This window comes from Paraphaeosphaeria sporulosa, assembly GCF_001642045.1.
Source record: "Paraphaeosphaeria sporulosa strain AP3s5-JAC2a unplaced genomic scaffold CC84scaffold_4, whole genome shotgun sequence".
Lineage (NCBI taxonomy): Eukaryota > Fungi > Ascomycota > Dothideomycetes > Pleosporales > Didymosphaeriaceae > Paraphaeosphaeria > Paraphaeosphaeria sporulosa.
In genome coordinates, this window is record NW_017253363.1 from 1,344,392 (window position 1) to 1,362,004 (window position 17,613).

Genomic DNA, 17,613 nt, shown 5'->3' on the forward strand with positions numbered 1-17,613 from the left:
ATTCACCGCTCACAGGAATTGTACAGTCCTATTCGATGCTCGAGTCCATTCGGTCCCAAAACAGCAAATAAGCTTCTTTCGTAAATTTAATATCGTGAACACGAGGCCCGACTAATTGTGATGTCATGCTATAAAGCGCAATCACCAACACTCATATACCACGATCCAATTCTGCTGCAGTCAATTGGGATCCATCGCAAAGATTCAAGGCAGGATTAGTCTTCACCAGGACATGCATACAGCCATGTGCATCTTACCACTTGTCTCCATCCAATAACATCCCCGGATGCAATCTCCAACGCACCCTCCCATCCAGTTATACTTACCGGAAATAAAGTCCACCGTTACTGTATAACCTTTCCTTCCCAACTGACCACCAACTGTCATCCATCTTCGCCGCGGCTCTCTACATGACTAACCTGTCAGTGGTATAGATAGTGCCTGTCTTTCGCGTGCGTGATCTCATAACGCACACGTTGCGAATCCAAAAAAAAAAAAAAAACAATCAAGAAGAAGAAAAATAATAATAACAATAAAAAAAATCACATGTTGCTGCAAAGTCCGCTCCTCCCCATCTACTCAGGTACGGGAGCCCACTTCACGCGTCACGTTCCTGCGTCGCTCCCCTCCAGCCACGGCAGCAAACCTCGCGCCTAGAGACTCGACCAAAGTCTCCAAATGCAACGCTCGCACACTCCTCGCTCGGTCAAGGAGCAACGGGAAAGACGGCAGGTACGCTAGATTCCCTCGCTCCGCTCCTACCACTGCGTAGCCTCCCAAAACTGCAAGGCTATCCTTTTCTCCGGTCTGGAACCCCCCTTTTCCAGTCGTTTGCCCGTCTGTTTGTACGCACAGTTCAAGAGGCTGTCACAAGAACGGGCGCGAGAAAAGCGCCTGGAGCAGAGTACGACTCCCATATGTATGATGACCGGCACGTAATGGCCATCATCAACAAGCTAAGGGTTCGTGGTGGTCCAGTGGCTGGGCGTGTACTTATACCAGCGGCTGTCGTAAGACCCGCTGCCTGGTGGGACGAGATCTAGGTTCGATTCCTGGCGTGCCCCCTCTCTAAACTGCCTTCTTTTTGCCCATGCGGATACAGGGTTGGGGCACTGGACAGTCGAAGGGAAGGAGCGGAACAGGTGTGGCTCATAGCTTCATTATCTTGTATATGCATGCTGGTGTATATATTACAGATTGGACTAGGAGCGAAGGCTGCTGCAGAGGAATCCAGCTCCTGCTCACGCCAAATGATTGCAGACGTAGATGGATCATCTCTTCAATCTCATCGAGAAAGAACCCCGTACCCAACGCACCTTCCTTCTATTCAATGAACCTCCTCATCCTCCTACTCGACAAAGTCCAAACTCCCCTTCCCCACGGTCCCCTTGACCGCATCCGGCCCCTTCTGCTGTTTGAGCTTCTCCTCAAACTTGGCAAACTCCTTCAACGCCACCTCCTCCTCCTCGTCCATAATCTGCTGCACGCCCTGCACCTCCTCTATATAGTGCATCAGCATGCTCTCGATCCCGTTCTTCAGCGTCACGGTGCTGCTGTCGCACGTGCGACAGGCGCCCCGCAGCTTCAGCAGCACCTGCCCGTCGGTGAACCCGCGAAACTCAATGTCCCCGCCATCTTCCTGGATCGCGGGGCGGATCCTGGTTTCCAATAGCTCTTTGATCATGCCGACGACTTCGTCGTCATCTTCGCTGTATGCGAGGGAGTCGGTCTCCGTGCCGCCTTGTCCGGCTTCCCCGGCGCGGTCTTCGACGGTGTTGACGGTGGGCTGGCCTGAGACCATGTACTCGTTTATGATGGCGAAAGCCTCGGGCTTGACATGCGCCCAGGGGGTCGCAGAGTCTTTGGTCACGGTGATGTAGTCGACGCCGAAGAAGACGGAGGTTACACCGTCGATGTTGAGGAGCTGGGCGGCGAGGGGGGAGGGGTGGGGCGGCGCAAGGGTGGAGCGCGGGGAGAGGTATTCGAGGGAGCCCGAGGAGATGGTGTCGGGGAGGACGCGCTGGTTGGGGTTGAATTTGAGGGCCTGGTGAGGATTAGCGGGCGGTAGGAGAGAAATGGACGGGGAGGTGGACGGACATCGGGATTGGGAGTGGATTCAGTCTGGATGAACATTGTGCGCTTTTCTTGGCGGGTGCCGGCGAGGGGCGCGCTGGGGCTCCATTGCTGGACTCGCGGTCTTTGGTGCAGCGGCGAGGATGAGATGGGTGTGGCGCGTTGGTGCAGACAGCGGGATGCAGCTCGTGTGCTCTGTGGTCGGAGTGACGGAGTCGCGCGGACTACTGCGCGCAGCGCGGATCGTGAGATTGAGGGTGTTGCCATTGTGCAGTTCTCTGGTGGTGATCTAGGACGAGGGTGGTTATTGTAGGTATGCGACGGCGGCTTCGCGGGCCCGCTGAAGTTTTGGCCGCGGCAGTGACGACGTCGTTGGGCCGCGCATTACTCAGCCAACCTTCCACGAACGGCATCTACAAAGCCCGTCGAACGCGGCGAGCGCGGCGAACGTGGCGGCAATTTGTATGCGCCGAAGAAACGCCGGCACATAGAGTTGTCATTCTGGTATTTTATTGTCTTTGCAATGTAGGTAGAATAATTCATTAAGCTTTCAAGAGAGACATTACAGAGCGACGGCTATCCTGTCTTTCAATTGCACTGGATGGGACCGAAGTTCGACGCAGAATTCTTCGAGATAGCTCACCGCGCGTGAATTGCTACAACTCGAGTGGGGACCGACAATTGTTTCAACAGCCGCGGCAGAATAGCGAGTAAGCGCGTTGACGCCACCATACATCCAGCGGATCATTGTTGTGCGTGAGAAACAAGACAATTTATCTAGTCTTACCAAATACTGATCCGCCCTTTTATCTATCCAAGCGCTTAGCTATTCGTCACACATGATACTATTTTACTTGAAGACTCGCAACCCAGCTACACGCCCCTGCGTCCTCCAACCTTCGCCATACCCTCCTTCATACTCTCCGTCAGCCTCGCCTGGGGCAGCTCCAACGCACCCTTAGCCTCCGGCTTCGGCATAAACCCAAGCTCAATGAGGTAGCTCACGTACACACCAACCGTGTCCTCAGTCACGGCGCCACCGGCGCTCCAGTCCTGGCTCGTCCACTCGGCATCCTTCTTCAACGCCTGAGCTGCGTTGCGATCGTCAAGCTCGGGCGCCTTGGTGTCCGCGGGCAGGTCACCCGTCACGAAGTGATAAAGCGGGAGAAGAGCGTGCTCCTCCTTTGCGCCGCTTTGGTCCGCGCAGTACGCTTCCATGTTCTTCTTCCACTCGGCATACGACACTTGAGGGACGTGGTAACCGTATTTCTCGAGGACGCCGACAAACGTGTTGATCGTAATGCGCGGATGCGAGGTGATCTGCGCGACGCCGATGGGCGATGCAGGCGGACTGAGTGATGATGCGACGACCACGCGCGCAACATGCGTTACTGGCACCATGTTGATGGTGTTGTTGATGTCTGGTCGAGACTTGAGCTGGACGCAGCCCTTCAACAAGCGGACGAGGAAGTCGTCGGTGATGGTGGTGCCCGTCTCGGGGTCTCCTGTCACGTATCCAGGGCGGATGACGGTTCCGTTGAGTCCCCTCTTGCCTGCTTGCCTGGTCAAGTACTCAGCAGCCCACTTGCTCTGACCGTAACCCGTTCCAAGACCTTTGCGCGAGCCTTCCATGTCGTCTTCTTCGAGGACACCAGCGCCGCCCTCGGCAAGGCTCTTTTCTGAGAATTTGACATAGTAGTCGGAATCCAAGACTGAGGTGGAGCTGACCAGGGCGAAGTTCTTGGCTTTGCCAACCGCACAGAGCGACAATGCAGTCATGGTACTTTCGACATTAGGGGCGCGCAACCTGGAGTATGGCAATACCCAGTGCACAAGCGCACCGTTGTGGATGACGACGTCAATTGAATCAGCAAGCTGGTTCCAGACGTCCGGCGCAAGGCCGAAGTTTGATGACTCAAGGTTGCCGACGAGTGCTGTGATGCGCGATTGCCATGAGGCGTCCCAGATGCCGTATGCTTGGCATGTCTGTTGTATGCGACCGAGTGCAGCATCTGCATCTTTCGCTCGTACAAGCACAGTAACTTTTCCTGGACGCGATAACAGATCTCTCAAAATGTATGCACCCAAGAACCCAGTGCCGCCCGTAAGGAAGGTATGGATCTCTTGCCCAGGTTTCAGAGGCTCCTTGGTCTTGAAATCACTTAGTTGCTTAGCTAGATCTCTAGCATCAGCAGAGTAATCTTCATCTTCAGGCTCATCCTCAATCGCCTCCGCCGTGTCGAGACGGAGACCGATGGGATCTTGCGCTTGGTCGATACTCGACGAGAAGCCACGAAGTGTTGGGTACTGGAAGATGGTGCTCATAGGAACATCGATGTCTTTCCATTGTTGTCGGATTCTGAAGAACAGTTGCTGTGCAACGATACTGTGGCCTCCGAGATCGAAGAATGAATCGCTGCCACTGATGGTGTCGGCAGTAACACCACGGTCGCTGAGGAGGTCAGCCCAGATCCCGGCCATGAGCTTCTCAGTCGGGGTCAGAGCCGTGCCGAGTTGAGAAGGTCTCCTCGCGCCAGCGGCAGCGAGCTGTGCTGGTTCTGGGAACGGAAGGGCGGGTCGATCGATTTTGCCGTTGGGGTTGAGCGGGAATCGAATGAGAGGAACAACTGTAGAGGGAACGGCATATGCAGGAAGCTTCTTCTTAAGGTGCTCTCGCACGTCGTCCCGAAGGTATTTGAACCGCTTCAGCAGCGCCACCATGTCCGTTTCATCGCTGGAGCTCTCGGTCACACCTCGCTCTTCAAGCCAGTCATACCATCGCTTCATCTCGGGAACGATGTAGCCTACAATGTTAGAAGGGCTGTCTGTGTGGTTGGTATTTGCAACTTACTGACGAGCGTTGGTTCCTCGTAAGCGTCACGCTTCAGCAGGGTGACGTTCTCACGAACCAACGGATGCGCGGCAAGGTGAGAATCAATCTCTCCAAGCTCGATACGGAAACCTCGGATCTTGACCTGGTTGTCGACACGTCCCGTACAATGGACGTTACCATCTGGTCCGTAATGACCCAGATCGCCAGAGCGGTATAATCTGTCTCGCGGTCCCTTGTAAAACTCCCGCCAGGGCTCTGCCGTACCTTGGGCTTCTACTTTCTTCTTGTCTTCCTGAACCCATCTGCTAGGATCCACAAACCAGTTATCCACGAATTTTGTAGACGTCTGATCAGGAAGGCCCAAGTACTCTTCTGCCAGGCCACCAGCACGTACGTAAATCTCGCCGCTTTTTCCTGGCTCACAGATCTTGTTCCTGTCCTCTCGGTCTACGACCAATAGTTGGACATTGTTCATTCCGCGTCCGGCTGGGATGACCTCGCCGAGGGTGTCCAAAAATTCGGGTGCCTCGGTCGCGCTGGGTAACTCGTAGTAGCTCACAGCTCTTTGGGTCTCGGTGGTTCCGTACATGTTCACGATGCGGACGTTGGGGGCGAGATTCTGTAACCTTCTGCAATCTCTCCTGATCAACAAGTCGCCGACAAAGAATGAGTGATGCAGGCTTGGGAAGATAGCCGAAGCACCTCCAACCAAAATCTGGCCCATGGCTGGGGTCAGGTGGCTCACTGTTGCGCCGTACTTGCGCATCCATTCTGCGAGCTTCTCATGCTGGATATCTTCTTTGCTAGGTACCAGTAGCTGAGCGCCTAGGAAAAGAGGCGTGAAGATATCGCGCTGGATCGGGTCGTGGGCAATACCCGACAACATGGTAAACTTGTCGTTTTCTGACAGCCCGAAGGTCTCAGCCATCCAGGGGAAGTAGTGTGTCAGGGAGAAGTGACGTCCTTTGACGCCCTTCGGCTTGCCCTCAGAACCCGATGTGAAGGACAAGGTAGGGGTCGAATCAGGACCAACCAAGACACCTGGCAATTCCGCCTTGAGCTGTTGTTGGCCGTCCAGCACATCCTTGCCGTCTTTCTGGCCACCGACTAGCGTCCCGTCGTCCCGAAGTTGCAGTCCTGGGACTTCGGTCCGAAGATCGAGGTTTTCAGCGATGTAACTGCGCACCTGGTCGGAAAGAGGGCCGGCCTCCTGAATTGCTTTATCGATTACGACGAGAGCACGGGGCTGGGAGACTTCAAGATAGATGCATTGGCGGTCCGGAGGGTATCTGTCGATTTGTTAGTGGCAGTCCCAGGCCATTGAGCACGCTCGCCTACAGAGGATCCAGGACAGAGAAAGTGGCTCCGGCAGCGAGAACCGCCATGATGGCGACGACCAGATCCACGCCGCGGTGGGCGAAGATCATGACGACGTCGCCGCGCTGTATGCCATTGTGCACAAAGTGGTGTGCCAGTATCGCCGTGGCCTCGGAGATGTGCTTGTACGTGAAGCTGCGCTCGGGCGTCTTGCTGGTGGCCGTCTCAACAACGCAGGGCCGGTCGGGATGCCGCCGGGCGTTCGCAGCAAAGATGTCGTGGATTGGCCCCTTGAAGTCGGACCAATGCAGGTCCGCCGTGGGATCCGGGATCTCGCCCTTGGTCACTGAGCTCATGGTTGCGCTCAATGGCAGTGTGCCGCCTTGGTGACTGGTGGGGTGGAGGGGTCGCGTGTCCGCGGGGAGCTCAAGACGCTCAGAGGAAGCGCCGGCACTGCAACGTGAGTGATGCAGGAATGGTCAAGTTGCAAGAGTCTGTGGACACAAGTTGGCAACTGGAGGTATGACTCCGACCGCGCGTGCACCCGAGGAGCATTGGGCACGAGAATGACGCGGTGCGGGACCTCGAGAAATTTAGCGACCCATGCGACATCGGAATCAACTGAGTGGGCACTCCCGCGCGCCAGAATCCTGGGGTCGGTGTTTCGCCGGCCCGCCTCAGCCCTACCAACGACAGGACCCTAGACAGCCACCCATGCAGAGGAGAGGGGCGGCGTGAGGGGCGTCGTGCGATTCTATCTGCGTCCGCTCATTGTCCTGCGGGCTGACACGGCGTCGCTTCACAAGTCTGGTCACTCCGTGTCCGCCGACCTCTTGCCAATCGCTCCTTCGCGCTAAAAAGCACGGCGCGCCGCTGCCGTTATCCGTACGTACGCGTAGCTTAGGGGCTTGCAACACCGCCCTGGAAGCGGCCTCGTACAGACGCACACGTCCACGACACGGTGCCACCGCCCGGTCCCATGTCGCGATAACTGCCTGTCCGCTGTCTGTCCTTTCTGCGCCGTCCCCGGCCGCCATGCCTGTCCAACGAACTCTCTTCGGCCAGCCGCTTGCGCTGCGCCTGCCTCCGCGCCGCTTCCAGTTGCTCGTCGTCTTCGTCATCCTGTTCATAGCCACCATATACGCATTTGGCGCGCCTTCTGCAGACCGCATCCCTACATACGAGCAAGTCAAAGACGCCGTCAAAGACCCGCATTTGCCTGATCTGCCCGATCTTTCCGACATCAAGGACCACATTCCAAAGCTGCCCACCGAGCTGCCGCAGCTTCCAAAACTCCCCAACATTGGCGACCTACCGGTCCCAGACATCTTCAGCCCGCCTGCTCACAAGCCGCCGGAACAAGCGAACAGCACTGCGTCCAGCTCCTACGGTGCCATCAAGTGGCTCACCGACTTCAAGTGGCACACTTTCTTCTCCAAAGAAGTTGCTCTCGACGAGAGCCGCGTCGTGCTTCCGCCGCTTGCGAATCGCCCACCCATATACACCTACTACGAGCCCAAGTCGAAGCAGGACAAGAAGGTGACAGAGGCAGAGAACAGACTGATTCTGGCATGGCGACGGGCATGGTGGGCGCAGGGCTTCAAGCCAATCGTGCTCAACCACAAAGACGCCATGGGGCCGCAATATGAAATGGTGCAGCGCATGAAGCTCGAACCGAGCATGGAGCTGGAGCTCTTTCGATGGCTTGCGTGGGCGAAGCAGGGCGGCGGCATCCTCGCCAATTGGTTGACCTTGCCAATGGCGCAATTCGACAATCCCATGATCAGCTTCCTCAGGCGCAATGAATTTCCAAAACTGTCTCGCGTGGAGTCACTGCAAAACGGTATCTTCTTCGGCGATTCTGCTGCTGTTGACGAAGCGATCCAACAAGCCATCAACAACAAACTTCTCCAGGATGTTCCAGCGAACAAGGACAAGATTGCGAAGTTGGCTGTACAAGATGGAGGCATGGTAGTCAACCTACTTTCGGCTGACGTTGCGGTGGACAAGAAAGCAAATGGATTGGCATACTACAACCAGGACGTTGTTAACAACAAGTACAAGACCGTCCGGGATAAACTCTCAAACACTACCCAGGTGGAAGGCCTCGAGCTACTTGCTGACCTGATCAACTCGCACTTGCACCTGACTTTCCAGGAAACACATCCGGATGGCATCGCCATCGTCAAACCGCTTCCGGAACACACGACCGCCCTGACGTACACGGCTATTGAGATTGGGCGTAACCTCACCCAATGCCCGAGCTCTCCGATGCCCCAGTCCTGCCCGCCAAACCGCCAGAAGTGCAAGCCGTGCGACCCGAACAAGCCCTTCCCCTTCAAGCTTGTTCCTGGTTTCAAGAACGCCACCAAGCAATACTCCATCGGCAGTGTACCCCACCCGTACACCCTAGCCTCGCTGCACTACACACGCGAAGACATCGACGCGAAGTTCCTCACCGATGAGGCAGAACGCGACCTCTGGCTCACAGCTCTCACCAAGGAACTCCTCGGCCCCGGCCACAGTGCGCTCTACCGTGTTCTCTTTTTCAAAGAAGAGGTCGCCTCCCTCCGAAAAGCCTCGCATTCGCTCTGGCTCACCGCAGAGCGCACCACCCAAGCAGACCTTGAATGGATCTTCGGCTTCAATCTCCCGCAGTCCGCTTCCCCTAACAAGGAACCCAGCTCCCCTTCCAAGGATTCCGAACTCATCATCTTCCCACGCCCCGCCGAGCCCAAGGCCATCGAGGGTGTGGGAGAGCAGGAAGAGCGCTGGATCAGGAAGGAAGAGGAGAGGCTGAAGAAGGCGCGAGAAGTACTGTCGCAATCTCACAAGGCGAAGAAGGACGATCCCGTGCGTGGCAAAGTCAAGGAAGTGGAAGACTGGAGTTTGGCGGACACTGAAGCGTGGCGGTTCGCGCGGGCGTTTTCGGCGAGGAGAAGGAATGAGAGGAAGGATTGGGAAGACCAGGAAGAGAAGTTCTCTGGAAGCGAGAGGAAGGCAGGCGTCAAGGCGGGCGGTGGCAGGTGGAGTGATCGGTTTAGATAATGTGTATAAGAGTTGGCTAAGTTGGTATAGATCTTGTGGTCTTTTGGGGGCATGGCGTAAGGCGTTGATGGGCATTTGAAAAGCGTGCGGCGCGAGCTTGGAGAGCTGTAGGATATCAAATAGACGGCTTGGTCACCAGACAGCGGAAGATCTGTAGTAGCAAGTAATTCACTACATCACTATCTAAGCTACCCTTCTGTCAGGCACTTGAGTCGGTCTGACTTGAGAGCGAGGGTCACGGTTGCTATTCTATGGAGCGTGGGTGCATTTTGAAGTTCTACAAAGTGACCCGCTACCGCACATGCATGTCGGGTGTGCAGAGAGACTCTACAATATGAAGTTTGGCGATGTGCCTTTTCCGAAAGAAGTGCGATCTCAATTTGTCACAGAGGAACTGGCAAAGACTGGTAAGGTAAGACAAGAAGCAATGCAACTGCGAGCGCAGAATAGAGCAGAGCTACGTTTGTTCAATGGAAACATGAAGTCTGAAGACACGTACTGAACTACGAGGAAGACTGGCAGACTCTAAGTGGGGGAGTAGTGGTATGATGGTGAGCAAAGTGTAAATATCGGAGTAGAAAGCGGGTATGTGTACTTCAAAGTAAGACATCGAATATTGCACTTGCTAAGCATCGGCCTGATGCAATGTTTCTCGACAATAGCCATATGGGCAAACATGCGACAGTGCTGGTGACCATGTTGTTATGCTGGTATAGCAGAAGCTTCCGGTCGTCGACGCACACCTAGAATAGGTGGGTTGGTTTTCTGTGAGGCCAGGCCGCATCACATGAGTATCGCAGCCAAATGGCCTGAAACCACAGCTCACCAGTTTATATACTATACATGGTCAGACTAAAGAAGAGAGGCTGCAAGCTCCATGGCGAGGCTGTATGCACCTTCCTCGCCCCACCCGCCGTGTCCGTACTAGCTAGCTCGCATCGCCGCTTACACCAGCCTCCAGCCTTGCGCCTCTCTCAATCACAACATCAACACGCACTCCGATTAGATCCTGCAGGACTCAAACAAAATGTCCTCTTCAAATGCCCAACGAGCAACAATCCACTTCCCACCCGCATATCCGACGTTGACAAAACCCTCCCTCATTCTCTTCGGCACAATCGAGGCCTCGCCCACTTCCAACTGGGCCACCGATCTCGCCGACCACGTTTCCGACCTCCCCATCCAGATCCTGAATCCTCGCCGCGACGACTGGGATTCCTCTTGGGTGGAACTGCCCTCCTGTGCGCCGTGGAAAGAGCAGGTGGACTGGGAAATGCATCACCCGGCCCAGGTCAGCTTGATTGTAGTTTGCTTCAAGGCTGGCAGTTTGTGTCCGATCAGCCTGATGGAGCTGGGCATGTATGCGGCACTGTATGGCGAGAAGATGGTGGTGTGCTGTGAGGAGGGTTTTTGGAAGAGGGGGAACGTGGAGCTAGTGTGTAAGAAGTTTGGGGTTGAGGTTGTGAGGACGGTGGGACATTTGGAGGGGGTAGTGGAGGGCAGGATGGAGGCTCTCTGTGGGCTTGACGAGGGAATAGGGGAACAGTGAGGGAATGGGAGGGTTCGATGGACGGGGAGGGTAAAAGATGGATGTAAAGCGGTGCGTTTGTTCGTTGCCGTAGGAAGTCACCGCACTGGCAGCATAGCAAAGCAGCTGAACAATTGTGTTGGGTTTTTCTGTTGTACAAGGACTTCGGAAGGATTCGCCATTGCTAGTGGCAATGGGAAGTACGACGTGGTGGAATAGCGTAGTGTGCAGCTCCTGGTGATATCCCGCACCATGCAGAATGGAAACAGTGATGAAAACGAAAGACATGCGCGTTAGGATAATCCAAAAGGCCCCCACAAGGGCGAGAAGAAAGGAAAAAAAAACGTGCCGTGAGAAATAAAACCATACATGATCAATGCTGTCAGCAGTACAGAGCGACCATCCAATCAAATGTCTGTCCTTTGCATCCCTTCCACCCCATATTGTCTCCGAAGCGATCTCCGCCTCAGCACCGTCCCCCAATAACACCATAGCTCCTCGCCTCCTTCCTCACAACTCTCGTCTGATCCCGAATAGCCTGGGGACTAATCCGATACAAACAGAGATACTCCCCCTCATGCAACCACGTCTGGCTCGCCGTCATCTCCTGTCCCTCGAGCAAGTTCCCCGCCCAGAACACCGGGCCCCTGCTCAAGTGATTCGTATCGATCGTCACCACCCACGTATCCTCGTCGTATAGCCGCGCAAAGTAGCGTGCAACCTCCTCTGCGTGGACCTGGCTGCGATACACGCTGATGAAGGGGGACGAAATGTTGGTTTGCTGGTTGAGGTGGGCGAGACCGAAACGCGAGAGGTGGGAGAGTTGGTTGATGATGGTGGTCTGGTTTTTGGCGCGGAAGCCGGTGCTGAAGTCGTAGGCGGTTTGGGAGCGTGCACGGTGGACGCGGTAGACGAAGGGGGGAATAGAGGAGGGATGGACAGAGGGGTCGGAGGGGGTGGACTGGGGGTGGGTAGTAGGCTGGTGGTATTGGGCTGCGCGAGGGGAGGATAGTGCTACGGCGAATTAAAAGGAGTAGGTGGTGGGTGATGTATGGCTTACTTGACATAGTGGTTGATAGGCAAGGTGAGATGAACTTGGGTTGTATTACGCAGATGCTCGCGGTGAGCAAAGGACAGAAGGAGTTACCGTAGTAGGAAGTGCGGGATGATGTACGTAAAGGAAGCTATCGAAAGTTTGTTGTCTGCTGGTGTAGTTTGAGAGTGCAGAGATCGTGAAGACTAGGTCAGTAGAATCCATCCATTGAGACTCTTATGTATACATATTAAAAACTGGCGGTGAAGGGTGCTGTTCAAATGGCTTTTTATGGCTCTGCCAGACAAGGCCGTCATGTCGTGTCCCTTGTGTCAATGTAGGCAGGCATGCCTACACCCATCTGAGTGCTCCACTAGCCGTCGGCATGTAGACGGACCAAACGCGCGCTTCCGAGACAGGAGAGGCGATAGAAATGGAAAGTAGGAGACGATGCATCGAGGCGACGGAATGCAAGTAACAGCTCGTAAAAGACAGCTATCTGCCTTTGAGACGATCCGGGACACGGACCTTACAATCTTCGGGAATGTGCGTGGGGGCCGGTCCTGCAAAGCTGGAGTAGCACCACGGGCGTTGCTATCCGTTCGACATGCATTGAGGCTCACAGGGATAACCAAGCTTGTCTGTGCCAGAAGCTGCCACAGGCCGGGCTTTGTGGTCCTTGCCTGCATGAAATGGCTGCATACAAAACGGTCAACGTACGCAGAAGCAACACACCGTGATATTATGTCAGGCGCTCGTGTCCTTTCACGGGCGACAGTCTTTCAGCGTAGAATGCATTCAGCTGGCAGCTTGGCACATCAACTGCGATTCCCAAGGGTATTGTCAAATGGAAATGAGAATAATGAGAGAACATGACAGTGAGAACGAAAAAGGGGTAGAAAGGATCGCAGAGTCATGACATTAAAGAAAGGAAACAGATGAGACTCAGGAAGATCCCATGGTCGAGGATTCGCGGGTAGCTCCAAATGATCCTAACGCTGTTCGCTACGGGAGATACGACTCCCGTACCAGCCACTGTTTTGCGCGTTTGGGATTCGAGCAATCGGCTAGAAGAAGATTTTTAAAGACTCTGAGTACCGGCTTTACGAGGAAGGGGGCCTTCCTTGTCAGTCCGAAGCTGTGTCGTATCGCAGGGGCCAAACTGTTTGCCTCGCTAACGGGTGTTGTACAAACCGGCTACACGCAGCATGCCCACGCCCCGAAAAGTAAAAGGACGGACAACTCTTTTACTTCTCGTCTCCTGATGCCTTCGGGGTTCCGAGGCTTCTTGGGTCCGGTCCGAGGATGGGTGCAGCCATCAATATGGGCGCGGACGGGTGCTGACATTCCGATTTGGAGGCCACATCACTTCAGGTCAACTGGTTGCTCACCGCTACTTTCTCCGGGAACTTGGTTGGATAGACAGTAGGATGTCGCTCACTGTGATGAGATCGAGCTCTAAGAGGGAGGTCGCGGCACGTGACATCGGGCGCGACTTCTTGCCAGTGGATGGCGCTTGCTTGATCAGGAATAGAGCGTCTTCTCCTTCCGCGCTCCGAATCTCGAAAAGTTGACGACGGCAACATCGCGCGAGCACCAGCGCACCCGCACTGCATCTCCAAGACGTATGTGAAGAATCGAAACCCTCGATTCCGTTTGATTGACCTCCGCCCAGGTACCTTGCGTCATACGCCAACCTACCGCACACACCTCAGCGCAAGCTACCCAGGACACCAACCCCCAAACCCCCGCACAATGGCCTACTTCCGCATAACGCTCATGCGATCGGGCATCGGCATGCCCAAGAAGGTACAGGGCGTCCTCCACGCCCTCGGACTGAAGAAGCGCATGACAACCGTATACTATCCCGTCAGCCAATCCGTCGCGGGTCAGATAATGCGCATCAAGGAGCTGGTGGACGTCAAGGAGGTTGAAAAGCCCATGTCGAAAGAAGAGATGCGCGCTGCGCGACGGCCGGATAAGGGGTACTATGTTGAGAAAAGGGCGGAGCAGGTGGAGTTGTAAAGACTGAGGATGAATCCGGATGGAAGGCTTGACTTATGGAATGATGGAGGAAGTAGAGAAAGAACCGAGCCATGTATGATATGGAACTGTAAAGAGTTGGGTGCATCTACTGGCGTTCGTTGCATTTGTAATTGAGACGGAATTGTACACAAAATTGTACGATGAGGCTGCGCCCTCAAGCTTGAATAGGTGCTTGGAGAGGAAAGGCGATACAGATCCGCTCAGGGATGCGTGTCATACCGCGTATGGTTCTTAGGAATGCGTCAAGCAAGCAGATGTACATTCTACGTGTATGCAATACATCCACGAGCAAGACGCTGACTGCGTGAGCACGCGTGTCCTTGATCCTCTATCATACTATAATGATTGGTCAATCGACATTCTCCTCGGCTCAGGGATTGGCTAAGAGTTCGTATGATTGACAGCGTGTGCTGCAGGCTTCAGCCCGAAGTAGACTAGCCCCATCTGGGCGGGCAATCGCAGCTGCATAGCTGTTGCCGTCAGCCTTCCTTGAAACATAGGTACTTCTTCTGTTCTTTTTCCACTTTTGCAACGATGCCGTCCATGGTCTCTTCTTCTTCTACCGTTGCGCACGGAACGCCAGATATACCTGTTCGCCTCAGTGAACGAGATCTCAGACCAATCAGGCAATATGCATATCGTCCGCTGGAGTCACTGAGGCACACTCGTCTCCTGCATCTTCTGCCAGCCTCAGAGTCTGATCAGCCGCTTGAGTGTAGCATTCGGCAGAAGTGTTTGTCAGATGCTATAGCTTCTTATGAGGCGGTTTCTTACACATGGGGTGGGCCAAATCTTAGTTGCAGACTGCGTTGCATCGATGACAACTCTGAGCTCCACATCACCAAGAATGTGGATACTTTTCTACGACGTTTTCGCGACGAATATCGAACTAGAGTCCTCTGGGTTGATGCAGTTTGCATAAATCAGCAAGACCACCAAGAAAAAAGTACACAGATTCCTTTGATGGGTCAAATCTATCGATTCGCTTCCAAGGTCCTTGCTTGGCTGGGAGAAGGCGGCATCGAAGACGGAGCTATACCTCTCATACAATCTCTCTCTAGGAACCAAGTCGGTTACCATGCGGTCTTGGAAGCTTGGCCATCTTTGCCTCTCGGTTATGAGTCGCTGACTTCACTTGAGATTGATAGTTCAGAACGACGGCAACAACAGGCTGTGTTAAAACGCTTCTTTCAACTTCCATGGTTTCGTCGGCGATGGATCATACAAGAAATTGTCTTGAATGCTGAGAGTTATCTACATTACGGGAGTCACCAAATATCCTGGTTCCGCTTCATGACGACAATTAAGACACAACTCTTTTGGAAGGACATATCTACAGAAGTCCACTCTGTTATGAGGGTGTTTGATTTGTGGCAGACCTGGTCCTTCATGTCATCCAGCAAAGACTTAGTCCGACGGAGAGGCAACTCTAACCGCTCCATGGACGATACTGAAGGTTCTTTGCTATCTTATCTCGTCTCGTTCGACGAGTACAAATGTTCCGATCCAAAAGACATGATATACGCTCTAGGTGCATTGGCGGGAATCAAGCCGTCGACTATCGCAGCTACGCCAAGGAAGACAAAATTCGAACCTGACTATTCTCAAAGTACAGAACAGTGCTACATGAACTTAGCCGCTGCTGCAATCTCGAGAGGCCATTCGCACGAAATACTACAGCAAGCTATGGGGCGAGATTCTCGAGCGGGCGGCCTCGATCTTCCCAGCTGGGTACCAAATTGGCTTGCCTCCTATCGCCAAGTCGACGGCCGTTATCCTATTACTCAAATTGCTGTTAAAGGAATCAATGATCGTATCTTGGAAGTGGAGATCACTTCGATGCTGCTCGATTTTACTGCCACGGACCGAAACTCTAGCGGACATATTGCAACAGTCACGCATCAGACTTCACTCCCCGACGGGCTCGATCAGAGCACCAGAAAAGCTTACCTGACAACGTTCATGGATGAAAGTCTGGGTAGTGCTCATGCACAAATAGCAAAATCAGTGACCTTCGAAGAGTTGAGGGGCGGAGAGCTTTGTTTTTATTTACTTGACTTTGGCAACAAATCTAAGCGGAGCTGGTTCCGATTTGATGGAATGGACATTAATCTAGATTACGAAGAGAAGTTTCACAAGGACTTTTGGGAGTCTCCAGATCACTGGGAGCGATCTCAGAGATTTATGTATGAAGAGGTCCGTCAACTAGAACCCCCACCCGAACGAACGGCATTCTTGACGGAAGTGTTTGGTGATTGCACAGGACCAGCCAGGCACACAGAAGATGAAAATACAGCATCAGTTACGATTCGCTATCTGGGCTGGGGAGCTTGTAGAATCGAAACGGGAGACAGGATTGTCGGCATCAAGGGATTCGGAATCTCTTCGTCTGCATTGGTAGTCCGGCCAGTTCCTGATCCTTTGAATGGCTGTGATCATTCTTCGAAGTACCGTTTTGTTGGATCAGCGTCTCTGTTTGCCATCGCGGTATCGGCAGAGGGCACCAGTGATCAAACTATTGCAGACATCCTCGGGGTGTGGTTTCAAAGGAGTTCAATGCGAACAAGTTCGGGGTCATGGCAACTCCCAATCGCAAAGTTTGGAATCGACTTGGTATAGCCACGCGGACCACGTAATGGATAGAGTTTATCAGCCCGCTGATTATTTCATCCTAGCTCCATGGTTGTACTTGACGAACAGACAAGGTTTAGATGAGTATCTTCGTGTTCACCTGAGCTTGACAATTCAGTTCATAGGATCTCCATGATGAAGCTAAATACTCAAAGGCAGTTCAGCTACGGCCAGAGAGAGTCCATTTCAAAGAACGTCTCCGCAAGGCTTGAGGACTGTTCTGGTCTTCTGTCAGGCAGACGAAATGACCATCCAACGTTCGTCCACCAACATCGAGCTGGTTCTATATGGAGATACGTCTACACCTATGTCCGATCTACAGTACGACCACGACCACAACCACGGTAAAGATCGTAAGTGTGTTTAATTGCGCTCTTCCACGGGTCAATATGCCTGAATGGTAACAACAGCCGCCTGCCATCACACTACCTAGTTTCCATCAATGCAGGTGGACTTGATATACCCTCGTCCACCCAAAATTACCTATGCGTGGCAAACTTCAGGCTTTACACGGAAAACGGACTACTGAAGCAATCTAATCACAAATCCGAGCCCAACATATCACGTATCCAAGACTCAAGCACCTTCACTCCCAACTAGGACAATAGGAACAGGCACAGTCGCAATCTGTCCGACTGTCACACCATTACGCGGCCAGTCAACCCGACCTCTCAGCATACTTCCATCCATTGGGCATCCCGATACCTCTTCTGTTTTGCTGCCGTTCAGCGGGCGCAGAATAACGCAAACCGACTTGGTAGGGATATACTACTACGTCCTGCCCGCAAAGTAAAGGGAGCTAGAATCCCGGGATACCCCACTATCAGCCACACTCCCCAGGACAACACTATACTACGCCTAGACCACGGCCTTCCAATGCTGATAACGAGGATAAGAAAACTCAACGGCCAATATTTGTTCACCATACAGTCCTGCAGCGGAATTTGGACTCTGCGCTTCTCTTTCTCTGACGTATAGATATTGCGACATCCAGAACGGGACCAGTGGAGGTGTGCTTCAAAGCCTGCCCCCCTGTACGTGCAATTGTCCGCTATATCTGTCGTACTGCATAGCAGGCAGGCGCATCGTGGCTTGATGCAACCC

The 17,613-nt window shown here is 53.8% G+C and overlaps 7 protein-coding genes across 7 annotated transcripts; 4 read left to right on the forward strand and 3 right to left on the reverse strand.

Moving 5' to 3' along the window:
- Nucleotides 1-1,085: 1,085 nt before the first annotated feature.
- CC84DRAFT_1258251 (HIRA-interacting protein 5) lies at nt 1,086-2,389 on the reverse strand. Its single transcript, XM_018184808.1, has 2 exons — nt 2,098-2,389; nt 1,086-2,044 (listed from the first exon to the last, which is right to left on the reverse strand). Exons 1-2 carry the CDS (start codon nt 2,338-2,340, stop codon nt 1,349-1,351), a joined length of 939 nt encoding a protein of 312 aa, XP_018037413.1. The 5' UTR covers nt 2,341-2,389; the 3' UTR covers nt 1,086-1,348.
- A 354-nt stretch (nt 2,390-2,743) lies between these two features.
- Nucleotides 2,744-6,772, reverse strand: CC84DRAFT_1143319 (L-aminoadipate-semialdehyde dehydrogenase). Its single transcript, XM_018176407.1, has 3 exons — nt 6,245-6,772; nt 4,925-6,195; nt 2,744-4,877 (listed from the first exon to the last, which is right to left on the reverse strand). The coding sequence occupies exons 1-3, from the start codon at nt 6,577-6,579 to the stop codon at nt 2,947-2,949; spliced, it is 3,537 nt and encodes a 1,178-aa protein (XP_018037414.1). The 5' UTR covers nt 6,580-6,772; the 3' UTR covers nt 2,744-2,946.
- A 156-nt stretch (nt 6,773-6,928) lies between these two features.
- Nucleotides 6,929-9,453, forward strand: CC84DRAFT_1163301 (uncharacterized protein). Its single transcript, XM_018178227.1, has one exon. The coding sequence runs from the start codon at nt 7,259-7,261 to the stop codon at nt 9,269-9,271; it is 2,013 nt and encodes a 670-aa protein (XP_018037415.1). The 5' UTR covers nt 6,929-7,258; the 3' UTR covers nt 9,272-9,453.
- Nucleotides 9,454-10,237: 784 nt separating this feature from the next.
- On the forward strand, nt 10,238-11,074 carry CC84DRAFT_1163302 (uncharacterized protein). Its single transcript, XM_018178228.1, has one exon. The coding sequence runs from the start codon at nt 10,299-10,301 to the stop codon at nt 10,818-10,820; it is 522 nt and encodes a 173-aa protein (XP_018037416.1). The 5' UTR covers nt 10,238-10,298; the 3' UTR covers nt 10,821-11,074.
- Nucleotides 11,075-11,216: 142 nt separating this feature from the next.
- On the reverse strand, nt 11,217-11,866 carry CC84DRAFT_1242080 (uncharacterized protein; the record flags this gene model as incomplete). The annotated part of the gene is made up of 2 exons (XM_018184077.1): nt 11,217-11,813; nt 11,860-11,866. 2 exons carry the CDS (start codon nt 11,864-11,866, stop codon nt 11,266-11,268), a joined length of 555 nt encoding a protein of 184 aa, XP_018037417.1. The 3' UTR covers nt 11,217-11,265.
- Nucleotides 11,867-13,391: 1,525 nt separating this feature from the next.
- CC84DRAFT_1163303 (uncharacterized protein) lies at nt 13,392-14,317 on the forward strand. The gene is made up of 2 exons (XM_018178229.1): nt 13,392-13,457; nt 13,508-14,317. Exon 2 carries the CDS (start codon nt 13,588-13,590, stop codon nt 13,855-13,857), a length of 270 nt encoding a protein of 89 aa, XP_018037418.1. The 5' UTR covers nt 13,392-13,457; nt 13,508-13,587; the 3' UTR covers nt 13,858-14,317.
- Nucleotides 14,318-14,421: 104 nt separating this feature from the next.
- Nucleotides 14,422-15,408, forward strand: CC84DRAFT_1088499 (uncharacterized protein; the record flags this gene model as incomplete). Its single annotated transcript, XM_018174257.1, has 1 exon — nt 14,422-15,408. A coding segment is annotated over one exon (987 nt), but the record flags the coding sequence as incomplete, so codon positions are not given.
- Between the last annotated feature and the right edge of the window lie 2,205 nt (nt 15,409-17,613).